The sequence below is a fragment of the Acartia tonsa genome, chromosome 9, assembly GCF_053477335.1.
Source record: "Acartia tonsa isolate MP-2025a chromosome 9, ASM5347733v1, whole genome shotgun sequence".
In the NCBI taxonomy this organism is placed as follows: Eukaryota; Metazoa; Arthropoda; class Copepoda; order Calanoida; family Acartiidae; genus Acartia; species Acartia tonsa.
Genome location: NC_137268.1, coordinates 17,193,780 through 17,209,179, shown reverse-complemented (window position 1 = coordinate 17,209,179; position 15,400 = coordinate 17,193,780). Strand labels below are relative to the sequence as shown.

General features: G+C 35.6%; 3 protein-coding genes across 3 annotated transcripts in view; 2 read left to right on the top strand and 1 right to left on the bottom strand.

The window, feature by feature from the left end:
* LOC145327636 (glutaminyl-peptide cyclotransferase-like) overlaps nt 1-15,400 on the top strand; it is a 526,230-nt gene that overhangs the window by 428,562 nt on the left and 82,268 nt on the right. The window lies entirely within an intron of this gene.
* Nucleotides 2,588-5,189, top strand: LOC145327637 (uncharacterized). Its single transcript, XM_080171180.1, has 5 exons — nt 2,588-2,619; nt 3,093-3,172; nt 3,252-3,325; nt 4,253-4,318; nt 4,909-5,189. Exons 1-5 carry the CDS (start codon nt 2,596-2,598, stop codon nt 5,043-5,045), a joined length of 381 nt encoding a protein of 126 aa, XP_080027306.1. The 5' UTR covers nt 2,588-2,595; the 3' UTR covers nt 5,046-5,189.
* On the bottom strand, nt 6,471-13,011 carry LOC145327624 (vitellogenin-like). The gene is made up of 4 exons (XM_080171165.1): nt 12,756-13,011; nt 9,294-12,443; nt 8,968-9,196; nt 6,471-8,879 (listed from the first exon to the last, which is right to left on the bottom strand). The coding sequence occupies exons 1-4, from the start codon at nt 12,861-12,863 to the stop codon at nt 6,568-6,570; spliced, it is 5,799 nt and encodes a 1,932-aa protein (XP_080027291.1). The 5' UTR covers nt 12,864-13,011; the 3' UTR covers nt 6,471-6,567.

Genomic DNA, 15,400 nt, shown 5'->3' with positions numbered 1-15,400 from the left:
TAACTTGATGATCAACTCAATACTCCAATAGATCATTTTTCATGATGGCTGTTTATAATTTTTCAGCTTCGCTACTTATGGATGTTGTCCTTGTTTTATTATTATTCCATAAGAACTGTCAGTAGTAGGCTGCCTAAATCTTTTTATTTTGTTAAGAGAAATCAAAATATAAGAGAGTAATAAGCGTTTTAACAAGGATGACAACATCCATAAGTAGGGAACCTAATTACGAATAGACATATGGAAAAAAAATTATCTATCATAGAGAATGTCATAAAAATTTTCAATAATAAAAATCGCGAAACCTTTTAAAATTGTATATTATATAATGGTCTTTTGAAGCATTAAGCTAATAATATCAATAGTAAGTCTTTATAAAACTTGGTCAAAACAGGTAGATGTTGACTTAATTAATCACTAAAAATCCAATCATTGATCTTAAACAGGAGTTGAGTTTAGTTGAGATCACAAAAACTTGAAAAACTAGGAATCGATCTAGCACCCCTATCAATAAGGGTATCTTAATAAAACTTAATGGAAATATGTAGAGTTTAAACTTATTCAATCCCTGAAAATTTCAGCTGACTATCTTGTATAGGGAACGAAAAAATCATGAAAACTTAAAAATCTAGGAATCGTTCTAGCACCCCAACCAATAAAGGGATGTTAATAAAACTTGATGGAAATATGTAAAATATGAATTTATTTAATCCCTGGAAATTCCAGCCGTTATATCTTGAACAGGTATTGAGAAAATTACAAAATCTAGGAATCGATCTAGCACCCCAATTAATAGACAGACGGACAAAACAATGTATAGATTAGATGAGCATATGTCATAGGAGTTGTCAATAAAAATTTCAGCTGTCTATCTTTATTAGGAGCCGAGAAAATCACGTTTCCCCCATAGTGTTACGGACTGACTGATGTACAGACAAAGTGAATTATAGAGTAGCTTCACTACTAAAAAAGGATATGCACTAAAAATTTACGCAATAGGATGATAGTTAACAATAGGTACAATGTAACAAGAATTACAATATCAATCAAATCAAAGCTTTTAAAAAATTAAATCAGGTGGTAGGAAAAACGAACATTAACACTTGTTTGTAAATAAGATATTACTTTGTTGTCCTATGAATCGTAAAATTACAGATAAATGGGATAATTATATCATAAAAAGAATGTTATCCAAAAAGTTTTTAAAATCTGCCTATTTATATTGATTTAGGAACTTTCTTGTTGTAATTATAGATTTGCTACGCTTCTAAATCAATTGATGGGGCAATATCTAAATTAACGATAAGAGTTATTTATTACGGACGGATGAACTGACCCTCTAAAGAAAATCTTCGCGTTCATAAATATTATTTATGACATACCTTTAGAAATATTTGAACGGAAGAGGATAATATAATAATATTATAGGTATATATAATGTAACAAAGACAAATAAAGTAATTAAAGAAATAAAAACACTTTTAAACTTTATTTCATATTTATTTTATTTTTTTAAGCAATGCTTTTCTATAAGTATGTCCATAATTAGTGCATCAACAACAGACTAATACAATTTTTGATGAGAAGGCAAACGTGCCTGTTTTATTAATTTACAACAAACGCAGAGTTACACATGTAAATGGGAATATCAATTAACGCCTCGCCTATCATTCTGAGCCTGATTACCTGGAAACTTGACAATTTATTTAGTGCTACCTTGTATTACCTTATGACCTAAATAAAAATACCGTATGTATGTAAATGAATAATTTTAGTTGTGAGAAGGATTGTATAAGCATTCCTAGATTACAAAATCTCAGCCCTGAGGAATCAAGGTATGCACAATTATCATTCACAAGCTACCAAAGATAGAATTTAAGCCAAAAGTATTAAGGAAGGTTTATTTACATATAATCAATATAATCCTAATCCGTTTTGGATAAATTCTTAATCAGAATCCGGATCAGAGATCCGTAAAATTCCTGATTTTCAACTCGGATTAAATCTGGAATCCTAACCTGTTTCTTATGAATCCGCTAATATTTTAACAATCCGACCAAAAAGGATTATTTAAAAGTGTTTATTTAATTTAAGAGTTGAAATAAAGAATTTTTCAGGAAAATTTAAAAATGAATAAAACAAACGAGTAGTATCATAGTTTGTAAATAAGTAATATCTACTCAGAATATAGAATTAATCTTTGTTAGGTTTGAAGCTTATGAAAATGTAAAAGCAAACAGCAAAGGGAAAAGTTTGTCAATTCGCTCAGGTTAATATCTAATTAATTTGTTCGAAAAGCTTTTCTATAAGGTAAGACCTAATATGCAAATTTTTGCTTTCTAGACCGGTTTTCTACTTTTTTCTATATTATTTTAAAGAGACTGCATTAATGTTATTTCTTATTTAATTCTGAATTTTCGTGACCTTAGCAAAGCAACTGATAAAAATGGCCATTAATTAACTCCCTTCAGGAGTGGTTTTATGAAGAACTTTATAGAAGCAAACTTGTTCAAAATTTTAAATAAATAATATTTGCTTTTCTTGTCATGATTTTGCGGCAACTCCTAGGGGGTGAAAATTGAAATTTACAACAACATGAAGATTTCTGCATATCTTTTGGTAAAAAAATTTTCTATTTATTTAAAAGTGCTCATCAAAATACTTAAAAGCCCAGTTAAAGATAAAAAATCATTCAATGATGTCTTACCTGTTGTATGGCCCAATTACCTGCAAAAAATGGTCTGCCTAACGTGTGTTTGTCTGTCACACACCAGATTACATCAATCACAAATTATTTTATTTCCCCTGTTTTTTTTTGTATTTTAAATACTGTTTAGTGTTTATGGCTACACGTACCATTATATGATTTCTAGTCAGTCTATAAAGTAATAGATGTCAAAAATGTGTCAAAGTATATAATTTACTGTACTTTTTAAATAAAAACTGAAATATTTTTTTGCTTTTCTATTAATGGTTATAAAAACAAAGAGATTAAGTCATTTATCATTAAATTCTGATTACTTTAAGTGGGGTAAAATTGCTTTCAAAAAAGTTCTCATACAAAAACACACTGTATATACCACTGAATTTAGGTAACTTTTATGATGGTGCAGATCATCAATCTATGTATTGCTGATCCTAGAGAAAAAACAGAACATAAGAGACAGGCCAGGTTATGATTAAATCTTTTTACTTGTTATAAAGTTTTTCTTAAATAAGAGTAGGTAAATATCTATAAATATTAATTTCAGAGCTGTTCCTGTTGCTATTGGTGCTGCACTTATTTCAGCTGGAGCTCAAGTAGTAACATCAGATCCAAAGCATAGTATGTTTTTTTTTTCTTTATCTACCTTTTATTCATATTTCACTTTTTGGGTCATGGAAAGAAAACGAAGTTGTGGGTTTTGTCGTATTTTTCAAGTAGCTTTTGAAAGATTATTTAAGGTTAGGTTGGGTTGGGTAAGTGTTAATGATTGGGCTAGAAATAGGAGAAAAGCTACTGTGAAAATGCGCCAAAACTGAAACTTAATTTTCAGTTTGATATAATCATAGCATTTGACATTTTGCATATTCAGTATTCCCTTACTTACATCTACATATAGATATTAACGGTTTGCTAATACATATCAAACCTAAATGTTTTTCTAGGAGGGATATTTAGATAAAACCGATCGGATTCTACTTTTCAGGGTATATACCTACTGGTCCTGTGGTGGTTTTAGGCTATTTTCTGGGGGGTGGGACACCCCCAACCCCCCAAAAACAAAAAAATTCCCCCCCATTTTTTTTTATTTTTTTTATTGCAGAAGATTTCCTTGGTCCTTTTTTTTATTGCAGAAGATTTCCTTGGTCCTTTTCACCTTAATTTTTTTTTATCCCCCCCTTTGGGGCAAAGCCCCTAGAAGCTAGGGGCGAAGCCGCTAGTATAGATTAAAGTAACTTTACAAAGTGTCTCAAAAATCAGCCATGCGAAGTCATAAAAATGAGGGTGTGAGAGGAGAAGTTGGAAAGAAAACCCATTAAAAAGAGATAGATTATTAAGACACTAAAGTAACTAGATTATATACTATAAACCTATACAAACTATTAACGCCACTATAAAAAAAAAGGCTCCAGTCTTATGCATGTCGATATATTAATGATGCTAATTTTCTAACAGGGTATATTCACATTTATATTTAAAAATGTTTTATTTAACTATATTAAGTTTAAATTTGTATTTGCTAATATTTTAATTGTAAAATCTGTTTAGATGAAATATGGCAGCTTCCAAGTGGAGTTAAAATAGATGCTAGAACTTGCTGGGAGGATGGATCAGGTAGCAAATAACTTATTTAATAATAAGATATCCTCAAAATAAAGTAAAAGAATGTCTGTTTGTTTGTCTGTCTGTACCAAATGATCTCGCTTACCGCTGAACCGATCGAGCTCTCCTTAACAGAGTAGCTTCTCATAGGTTCTTGGAAGGTTTATAGTTATTTTGGGTGAAGGTACCACCACCCTCCAAAGAGAAATCTCCCCTAGAAATTATTACAACCCCCCCCCCCCCAAAAAAAAAATAGGTTTTGTGAATTAACTCCCCCCTCCTCAAGTGCTCCTAGAGGCCTTAGTAAAAGGACGTTTGTTTGTCTATTTGTACCAAAGGATCTCGCTAACCCCTTAACCGATCGGGTTCTCCTTAACCCCGGGAAGGTTTATAACTATTTGGAGGTACCACATTCCTCACAAGATAAATAACCCGTAGAAAAAAATCACCGACGAAATTTTTTTACTATTTCTTTTTTAAAAATATTCAACTCCCCCTATCCTAAAGTGTCCCGGCCTAGAGTCCTCTTAGGGGCGTAGCCGCTAGTCTTAAAATAAAACAATGGAAAAGTGGCCAAATTTAAAATTAACAATTAATTTCAGGTCCTTGTCCTAATGGAAATTGTCTGGATAATGAAGGACCTAGAGGAGTGCTTATCAAAGAAAAACAAGTTAGTTGCAAGTGGTTCTGTGGGTGGAGAGCTGATTGCAAGAAACAATTCTGTTGTAAAAGTGCTTAATAACAGGATTGATTGGATTGCATTTGCTATGTATAAATTTGCTGATTGAATTGCTTTTGATTAATTTGTTCTGATTTGTATTTTATATTTATTTTAATTTTTGCAAAAATTAAACTTGTTCCATAAATTTGTATTGATTAAACATTTAACTTTTTATTATCTTATAATATCTTTTCTCGTAGTCATTTGAATCCGGTGGAGAGAAACCGGTTTTTATCCATACGAAAAAACTATGTCTAGCATCGTATTATATCCAGCTTTCTACTAATATAAAAATGTACAATCATAAGATTAAAACCAGTTTTTTTAGCCCCGAGGTGCCGAAGTTAACCCTTGGACAACCCTTCAAAATATTAATGCTCTTTTTATCTGCACCCTAAATGTTTTCATAGAATCATTTTGCTTGTTAGCAATACCTAATTTCTGTCTCCAAAAATTTTAATTTTGACAATAAAAGCTTAAAAACTTAATTTACTTCAAAAATAAGAGGTCTACAAAAAAAAAACGATTGCATATCTAAATTCTATGGATCATTTTACATCTACTACTTACTAAAAAACAGACTAGCTATGTTAAAAATAAATCACAAAATATAGGACACATTCTTTAAGTCTAATTAGTAATGTATGTAATTATCAGAGAGGGGGGGGACATTGGACTGTAAATTATACCCAGAATTTTTAAACCTTTGAATACTGTTATGAATATGAAATCTTGATTGACATAAACTAGCAGTGTCCAAATTTTTGAATCAATCATTTTAACTCACAGAAGAATGATAATTTTGTTCATCGTCTTTTGTGATGTAGATCAATTTATTGTTCATTGTCTTATCACTGCACTGGTAGTTAAACGCGCAGATTCAGGGGTATATTAATGGAAGATAAGTTATTCTCTACCTAATTTGAAATTTTGTCTTGTCAAATTAAAAATAACCCGAGGAAAGATTGTTTATCTAATTATTTCCACTTAATGGCAAAAAAACTTTTACATTTTTTATAAATCAATACCTCTAAAAATAGTCAATAAATAAATAATTCAATTAAATATATATAATTCTAGTTTCTAATTAAATTGTTAAGAAATCATTTTTTTTGTTATCTAGAAAATTGTGTGTTCATGTAACGAAGCTACTCTATAATTCTAAATGTTCTTCTGTCTGGCTGTAAGAAACAGAATACAGAAAAGATTAAATTTTGGATCCATTGTCCCATCCCCATATGCCTAGCATTTATCACAACAATTGGGTTAAAATCAGTTTGTGATTTTACTTCTTAAAATCTCTAAAAGACAATGATAAAAAAAAATATTGTTGGAAATCTAACTAAAGGTCTACTTTAATTACCAATCGTATTTTTGTGACATGTGTAGCAATTTGCTATTTTAGATGTAGATTTTCTTGATTTATCATAGTATTGAACATTATTTAGGAAAGCCAAAATTTATTGAAAATTAACAAATTTAAAACATATTTTTTTGCAAATGAAATAAAATAAATTTAAGAGTTAAATTAAAACATTATTTAACAGTGGATGGGAACGTAGACAGTTTGGGAGAATTCAGTAGGGAGGTGGTTAAGCTCTTGACATCTGTCACCAGCAAGAACACGTCTCTCCATAACTCTAGCCTCAGGACCAGTCATGCAGGCAAACTCAAGTTGCTTACCCTGGACTTCCTTAGGGTAGGACTTTTGGCAAACTCTAACCATGTTCTTGGAGAAACAGATCTTGTTTCCATAAGCTTCAACCATGTGCATGTTCTCAGCAGAAGATTGTCTTTGTTGTTGTTGTTGCTGGGTCAGATGCTTGCCAAAGTATTCAAACACCTTGGTGGGCTTCATCTCTTCTCTGACACATCTGTGCTCTTCCTTGGTGATTTGAGACTCTTCCTTTTGGGGGACACCTTGGCACTTGCCATCCTCAAGCATAAATCTAAATCCAGTCAGTCTGGACTCAGAAAGGACACATTGTCTGCCAGTCTTCAGTTCAGAGCTCTTCTCGCCATTAAGATCACCACAGAGACCAGTAGCCTTGTTTCTGAAGACCAGATGGTTGGTCTTGACCTTCATTCTTTCACCATCAGCAAGAACTTCAACACCATACTTGGCAGAGTAGATAGAGTAAACTCCATCCTCGTACTTGGTAACATAAGTTTCCTTAATTTCCTTCTTTTGTTCCTCTTGGAGAGACTTCTCTTCCTTCTCTTCACCATTGATTTTGATGGAAGCCTTGGCTCCACGAGAGTGTCTGGTTTCCTTAGGGATTTCAACTTCATACTTCTCACCATCAACAATCAGCTTGACAATTTGCTTTTGTTGAGTGTTTTGGGTGGTAACAACAACTCTGGGTCTAGTAGACTCCTCAGCAAAGACAACATGTTCACAGTTGTTGACAGCATAGTCATAGTACTTACCATCAAAGGTCTTGACATAGCTAGGTTCAACATTGCAAGAAGAAGGCATAGAGTAACCAGTCATCTTTTGCATGATTCTGTGTCCAAGAGACTTTCTGGTGCAGATGGGGAGGATGTCCTTGGTGTCAAATCTGATGGGGAAATCCTTAGCATGAACTTCCTCACCATTACCCTCAATTCTGACAGACAGTTTCTTACCATGTCCATCAACTTCAGCCTCAATTTCATACTCAACTTCAGATCCAGATTGTTCCTTCTCCAGATGCTTCTGGGACAGGTAGGGCAGGAAGTACAGCTTGGTGGCATCAGTAGCAAGTTCAACAATTCTGTTATTGGCAAGCTCCTTAGGAAGGGAAAGCTTGGCATGAACCTTATCCAGATCAGAAGACAAGTGGTTGACCTTGGTGCAAGATTCAGTCAGCCTAAGGTTGTTCTTGTTGTCTTCAATGCACTTCTTGTATTCCTTAGATTCAGAAACAAACTTGTAGAGCTCATCAGATCTGTAGGCAACAATGGAGCTTCTGATGGTCTTAGATTCCTCTCCTTCAAATCCATATTGTCCATTGACAGTGATTCTAGAAGTAAGGTCAGACTTCAGAATTTCTTCATGGTCCCACTTTTGTTCAGGCTTTCTGATTTGGCTAGAAGCAGAGAGTTGAGCCTTGAAAGGTTTTCTCAGTTGAGGAGCTTGGACAACCATCTTCAGTTCAACTTCAGTCTCTTCTTGTCCTTGTCTGCCTTCTTGTCTGGCCTTCTCTCCAATGAGGATAGAGCCTTCAATTCTTCTCTCCTGAGACTTTTCATTACCTCTCAGAACAAGCTCAACAGAGGAAGACAGAGCACTTCCTTCTTGCATCTTTCTCAGAACCTTCTTCAGTTGTTGTCTGACTTCATGTCTCTTCTCACATTGCTCTTGCTTCTTTTCACATTCCTTCTCAGCAGATCTTCTGGAAGATCCCTCAGACTCCAGCTTCTTGATACAACGCTTCTCCTCAGACTTGCAGAGTTGTCTCTCAGTCTTACATTCCTTCTCTTCCTTCTCTTGTTGTTGTTGTTGCTGCTGTTGCTGTTGTTGTTGTTGCTGCTGGTGTTGTTGTTGTTGCTGTTGGAATTGTTGTTGGTTTTGTTGATTTTGCTGTTGCTGTTGTTGTTGGCTCTGTCTAACCTGTTGGTGTTGTTGTTGAGCTTGCTGTTGAGATTGTTGTTGTTGTTGAACCTGTTGTTGAGACTTAACCTTCTTCTCAGAGCACTTTCTTGAAACTTCAGAGTCAATGGTCTCAATTTCACTCTCAATGTCTCTCATGCATTCCTCAATTCTTCTGGGTTCATACTCAGAGCAGATCTTTTCAATTTCTTGTTCCTTGGACTTCTTGATCAGATGGAGCTCAGAGGAGCCATCCTTCTCCTTCTTTATACCAGCACCTATCATGAATTAAGTGTGTAATGTTGTAATGAACATAAGATACTTATATTAATATGAGTAATAAATAATTATGATTAAAGAACCTACCAAGAGTGATGTACAGTTCAGTCTCCTTAATTTCAGAAGTCTTGGGGTTGTACTTGACTTGAATGGTGGTTCTCTTGAAGGAAGTCAGGGGAAGGGGGGAGCCAGACAGAAGAGAAAGGGCATCCTTCTTCAGGTCCTCAACAGATCTGAAGTAATCAGTCTTGTGTTCTTCAGTCTTAACTTCAGCTTCAACATCCATGCCAAATGGCTTTCCAACTTCAAAGGATCTCTATAAAAGAATTATTTGATTACAGAAAAAATAATTGAAAAAGAGCACTAAACAAGAATCTTTATAGAGAAAGATTTAAATGTTCTTAGGTTATTACCTCCATTGCCTTCTCCATACTCTTGATGGTCTTAACATCAGAAACCTTAGAGCTGACACGTTGAGAGATGTGTCCAGTGGAAGTGTATGGGTGGACATCATATTCCAGGAAAGTTTGCTTTCTCTGGTATTCGGGTTCTTGGGGCTCCATCAGAGTAACACGAACTTGGTTGTTAGAGACAGAAAGCTCAGCCTTGACAGGATAGCCCATGTGGACAGAGGTCTCAACACCAGAACTGTAGAACTTCTCAGTAATTGGAGAAACAACACGAACTTGAACTTGTCTCTTGTAGTTAAGAGCTCCCTTAGCCTCAATCTCAACCTTAGGCTCAGTGGGGGAAGATCTGGAAACCTTCAGGTTAGCCTTGCCATAAAGGACAGCAGGGTATCTAAGAGTGACATAGACAGGGAGACCAGATTCAGTGGGCAGAGCAAGGTCCTCTCCCATGATATCAAAGATCTTCAGGAATTCAGTTTCAAGTCCCTTTTCCAGATCAGATTGGATCATGCTAGTGGAGATCTTCTTGACAAGAGTTTGGACAAACTCTTCATCCATGGAGAAAAGCTTTTGCAGACCAGCAACTCTCAGGGTAAGGTGAGCTTCAGGCTTCTCAGATTGCTTAGATTGGACTCCAAGCTTTTCCATTTCAGCTCTGATTTCCTCCTTGGTCTCCTCAACAGTAGGGTTGTACTTGGGAGTCTTCAGCTCAGAGTAAAGTTCATAAAGCTTGTCAACAACTTGTTGAGTTCCTTGCATGTAGAAGTAAGCTTCAAGAGAATCAACATTGCTTCCAAGTCCCTTGATTTGGGAAGAGAAGAAAAGAGACTTGGGCAGGAAAGAATCTTCATCAGCTTGCCAGACAAGAGAGTTTCCAACAACAGATCTGAAGGATTCAATATAGTTGGCAACATGAATGTTTCTAGAGTATTGGATACCTTCCTTAACAGGCTTGGCAATGGACAGGATAATCTCAGCCTTTTGCTTCAGAGTTTCATACTCGGGAATAGCAGCGGGCAAGTTCTTAAGGGTCTTCAGAGTGGAGTAGATGTAGGAAGCAACCTGTCTGGAAGGTTCATACCAGGTTCTGAGGGCCAGTCTTTGCAGATCAGCACTGGAAGGCTTGCAGTAAGTCAAGGCTGTGATGGCAGCCATTCTGACCTCAGGGGACTCAGCAGTATTTTCAACAATGGAGGAGAAGATAGGTCTGTACAGAGCAGGGTTTTCTTGGGCAGGTCTGATCATCAGGTAAATAGCCATGGTTCTAGGGTTAGCATTCTTAGTGTACTTGCCTTCAACAACCTTCAGAAGTTCCTCAGTGGTCTCTTCAGTTCCAAGGTTACCAAGAGAATTGACCCAAGTGAGGATGGAGTTCATGTCAGATCTGGAGGATTCTTGCAGCTTTTCCTTCAGGTAGGGGACAAGATCAGACTTAATAACATCCATATCCTTGTGGCAGATCTTTCCATAAACATGGTAGGGGAATTCCCTCTCAGAAGACTTCTCGTTGATGCAGGCCTTGTTGATAAGCTCAGTAAGTCCCATAGAGTAAGCAGCTCTGATGATTCTGCTCTGCTCAACAGTTTGAGACTTCAGGGTTCTGACCAGCATTCTGAGGACCTCCTCAGTGGGGTATCTGGTGTGTCTCAGAGTGTTGGAAACAATCCAAGACCAGGCAATAGGTTCACTTCTGATCTCACCAGAGTTGATCTTTTCAACAACAAGCTTGACACAGGGGTTAGTTCCAGCCATAGAGACAAGGTCATAGAAGGTCTTTTCAATAAGAGACTCCCACTTTTCTTCACCATATTGTTCCTTCAGGGATTCCTCAACTTGCTTCAGACCATCAAAGCTAAGCTCACCAAGGGACATGGTAACCTCAACAGACATACCAGCAACATCCTTCTCAGTCTTGGAGCTTTCAGACATCTTTTGGGACTCTTCAATGATCTTGGAGAACAGATCAACAATCTTTTCCTTCAGCTCTCTCTCAGACATGGTCTTGGGGTAGAAAGAGTTAGGAGCAGAGGTCAGATCTTGGACAGAAGCATGTCTTCTTTGTTGTTGTTGAGCTTGTTGTTGTCCTTGCTGTTGAGCTTGTTGTTGCTGTTGAGCCTGTTGTTGTTGTTGAGCTTGTTGTTGTTGTTGACCCTGCAGTTGTTGTTGCTCTTGAGCTTGTTGTCTCAGGGACTTGGAGCTGATAGAGCTGCCAGATGGGTATTCAAAGGTAAGAGAAGCATATCCCTTAGGAGAGGAAGGTCCAGACAGTTCAGATCTGGCAGATTCAACAGACAGAAGGACCAGGGTAGAGGTGGAAGCAACATTGATCTTCTCTTCAGATGTAAGTTCACCAGCAGTGTTGATCAGGACTCTGTTCTCAGTGGAGGACTTTCTGATAATGTGATCTTCAAGGGATCCACAGATAATAGTTCTGGTAAGGGAAGACTGGGTAGGCTTAGAGGCTCCAGAGCCAGTGGTCTTAGAAATCATACCATAGGTAGAGTGATAAACAGGGCGCTCAGAGCAGTTTTCCAGATTGTCAGACTTCAGGATCTCATAGTATTCCTTTCCTTCACACAGCTTCTCTTCTTCCTCAGAGCTTCTGACCTCATGATCATTGCTTCTTCTTTGTCTCTCTTCCTCCTCAAACTCTTGAGCCAGATGCTCAGGCAGCTTGGAGATGGAGTAGATGGTCTCACAGGTACCAAGGATAGAGTTTTCCTGGACCTTGAAGGTGGGGAGAGGGCTTTCTTGATCTCTTTGGACCTGGTTGCTTTGTTGAAGACGACCAGATTCAAAAGCCTTGGAAAGGTCGTGTTGAGCTTGGGAGACAAGAGCCTTCTTGATGTTAACAATGAACTCAGGTTCACCATTCTCAGTCTGGATCTTCTCAACCTTGCCCTTCTTGTGGAAGACAGTGAAGGAAGACTCCAGCCAGGTTCTCAGAGATCTGGGGATCTCCTCAACCTTGCCATGTCTTTGCTCAGGCTGCCAGTCCTTGGTAAGTTCCATATCTTCATCATTGTAGCTAACAAACTTGGGGTTCTCGAACTTCAGGGTGCAGGTGCTGTCAGGCTTGGGTTGGATGCGGACTTCAGTGGTAAGTCTCACACCAGAGTATTGGCTGTTCAACTCAGGGATTCCAGTAAGGACCTACAATAAAACATTTAATATTAGATTGATCATATGTAAGAAGCACATTTTAAATTTATATAGTTTATTTTATAATTGGAGATACCATAATAAATTACTAATTAAAGCTTTACTGAATCATTAAGCACAGATCAATTTTATGTTCAAAAAGTTGTAAGAAGTTGTAAAAAAAATTTTTAAAAATAAATAAATTTCCAAGAACAAAATATTTTTTCTTTAACTTTCTGCAAGGACAAAATGTTAGATAAAAAACATCAATGTAATACTTGAAATATTAAGACTGAGCAAAGAAATGTTTGATTGCAAGCTTACCTGAGTAGAGTATTTGTATCTGTATTCCTGGTTTGGTGTCCAGCTGAATGGCTGGATGGTACCACCCAGGACACATCCCACTAACAGGAGAGCGGAGATTGATCTCATCTTGTCTTGGAGACTCTGAAATCAGTTCTGCCTTTCCAACATCAAGTGAAGCCTTTTATACCCACTTTTTGAGCAGTCAGCAATTTTTAGGTTCTTTGTTTTAATTGTTTATGTTGCAGTTATTAAATGCAATTAGGTACAGTACATTGAAAATAATGAATAGGAGACAAAAATATTTGTCTCTTGAACATATGTAAGGAGCGGAGGGGGGGCCGGGGGGGGAATTCAATTTTCCAAAAGTACTTAGCATTTTATAAGTCATTTATTGCATTATATTATACATATATAGACAGCTATCCGCAGATTTTTTCAAAAGTGTAAGAATATAGATGGCATAAGCTATATGTAACTCTGCCATCAGGGCGGGGACCTTATCCCTATTTTGTATTGGGTCAGAATTTTCTATTATACATACAGGGTCTCCACCACTTGGGCCAGATAGTTGTCTTTACCTCGTAGTTTTATGCATAGAGAGTCAGAAGAATACTTGTAATCATAGATTATGGGATGATTCCCTACAAATTATAACTTAAAGGAAGCCTGCAAGAAATACCACGCTTTAACTGCTGAAAGACTGCCACAAGTAGACCAAATACCCAAAATTTGAAGCCTTTAGCTTCTATAACAAAAAAGTTCTAGGCATTTTAAAATGACATTTTATGTACAATGAAAATTTTGAAAGAATTGCAATGCTGATGTTGAAAACTTTGAAATTAAACTACGTGGCCTAGAAACAAAATTATAAGCTTATTTTTGTCATAAATTTAGGTTTCCAGTAACTAATTATATTTTTACAATAAAAATACCCATTTTTATAGTCAAAATCATTAAAAAAAATTAAGTTTTACTTGCGTTGTACCGAATGTACTGTAGCCAATCAGAAGGCTGAATCAGCTTAACAACCAATCACAGCTAAGCTTGTATTAGTTTACCCCTTTGTTTCCGCTATGATTTTCGTTTAAAAATGCAATTTAAATCGAATTTTTTTCATAGATTTTGACAATGAAATGTGGTGTTTTTATTGTAAAAATGTAATCAGTTACAGGCAATCTAAGTTTCTGACAAAGATAAGGTTATAATTTTGTGTCTAGGCGACGTAATTTAATATTGTTTTTTCTTTTATGAGCATTGGAAATCTTTCAAAATTTCCATGGTACATAAAATGCTATTTTGAAATGCCTAGAAATTTTTTGTTATTGAAGCTGAAGGCTTTAAATTTGGGGTATTGGGTCTTCTTGTGGCAGTCTTTCAGCAGTTAAAGCGTGTTATTTCTTGCAGGCGTCCTTTAATCGGTTAGTCAGTTATATTAAGCTACAGACAAAAACCTTACTGCTTTATACCATAGGATGTCTAGCGCTACATAACTATAAGTCTCTATGGTTCTTGCAGTCATGGGGGATCGGGTAAGTAGACCAACCCAGGGAGTAAGGGAGGGGACAATGGGCAGTTAATTCAATTTTATAGTTGTGACCCTTTAAGGTTGAAAACCCAGATATTTCCAGATAAAACAAGTATTTGCAATATAGCAACCTTTAGAGGAAATTTTAGACTTATTGAATTGTTTTTAATTCGAAATGCACCATCCTTAAACTGATGCTTTACTACAAGCCTTTGATTCTAGAGATCAAAACCCTTGTTTACAATTGATTTCCATAATTGTTATTATTTAAACTTCAGAAAATTAAGGAAACATACCATTTTACTTTTAAAAATCTTTTACCCAAATTTTTTTATTGTATTTATTAAAAAGCTTAGACATGAAAAAGCCTTTAAATAATTATATTACAAAACTTACTAAAACAATTACCTTCCTACAGAACTTTTAACTCAAGTTATTTCATTTAACGAAATAAAAATGAGATACCTTGCGTCAAAATTTAATACTACATAAATAAAATAGTTGAGAACATAAGTACATCTTAATTTTAAAGATCTTAAGGTTTAAGTATCATATCTTAGGATAACTGGTAGCTGCGCTCCTAGCATCCAGGACAGAAAAATAATATAACACCATCTTGAGATTTTAATGATAAACAAACCTTGAACAACTCAGGACTTCGTGAATTTTCCCTAAAATTTTGAAATTAATCGGATCATTAATTACAGAAATATTAAGCTAAAGACAAAAAACTTTTGCCTTTACATTAAAACAATAAGAAACATCTAACATGTCTAAAGTAACGAAAAGAGCTAACCGTTACGGATGTACAAATGTGCGGGACCTAATTATAAGAAGGCTTTGCTTATAATAACTAATAATCTTAATATAATTTCTTTCTACAACGCACTAATCGGAATGAATTAACATTAAACAAGAATTAGATATAAAAAATGTAATGATTCAATTTATAAAATAATTTTCAAAATCAAAATATTCTGTCTGCTTGTTATTGTTTATCTTTTTGTTGACGCGCTAGTTTGCCGCGAGATTATGCATGATTTTGCGTGACGTCATTCATAATTGGTCCCCAAGATTGGTTAGAAACTGCTAAATTCTTGCATGTTCCCTTTAAGCCAGTCCCCAAAGTCTGAGACTC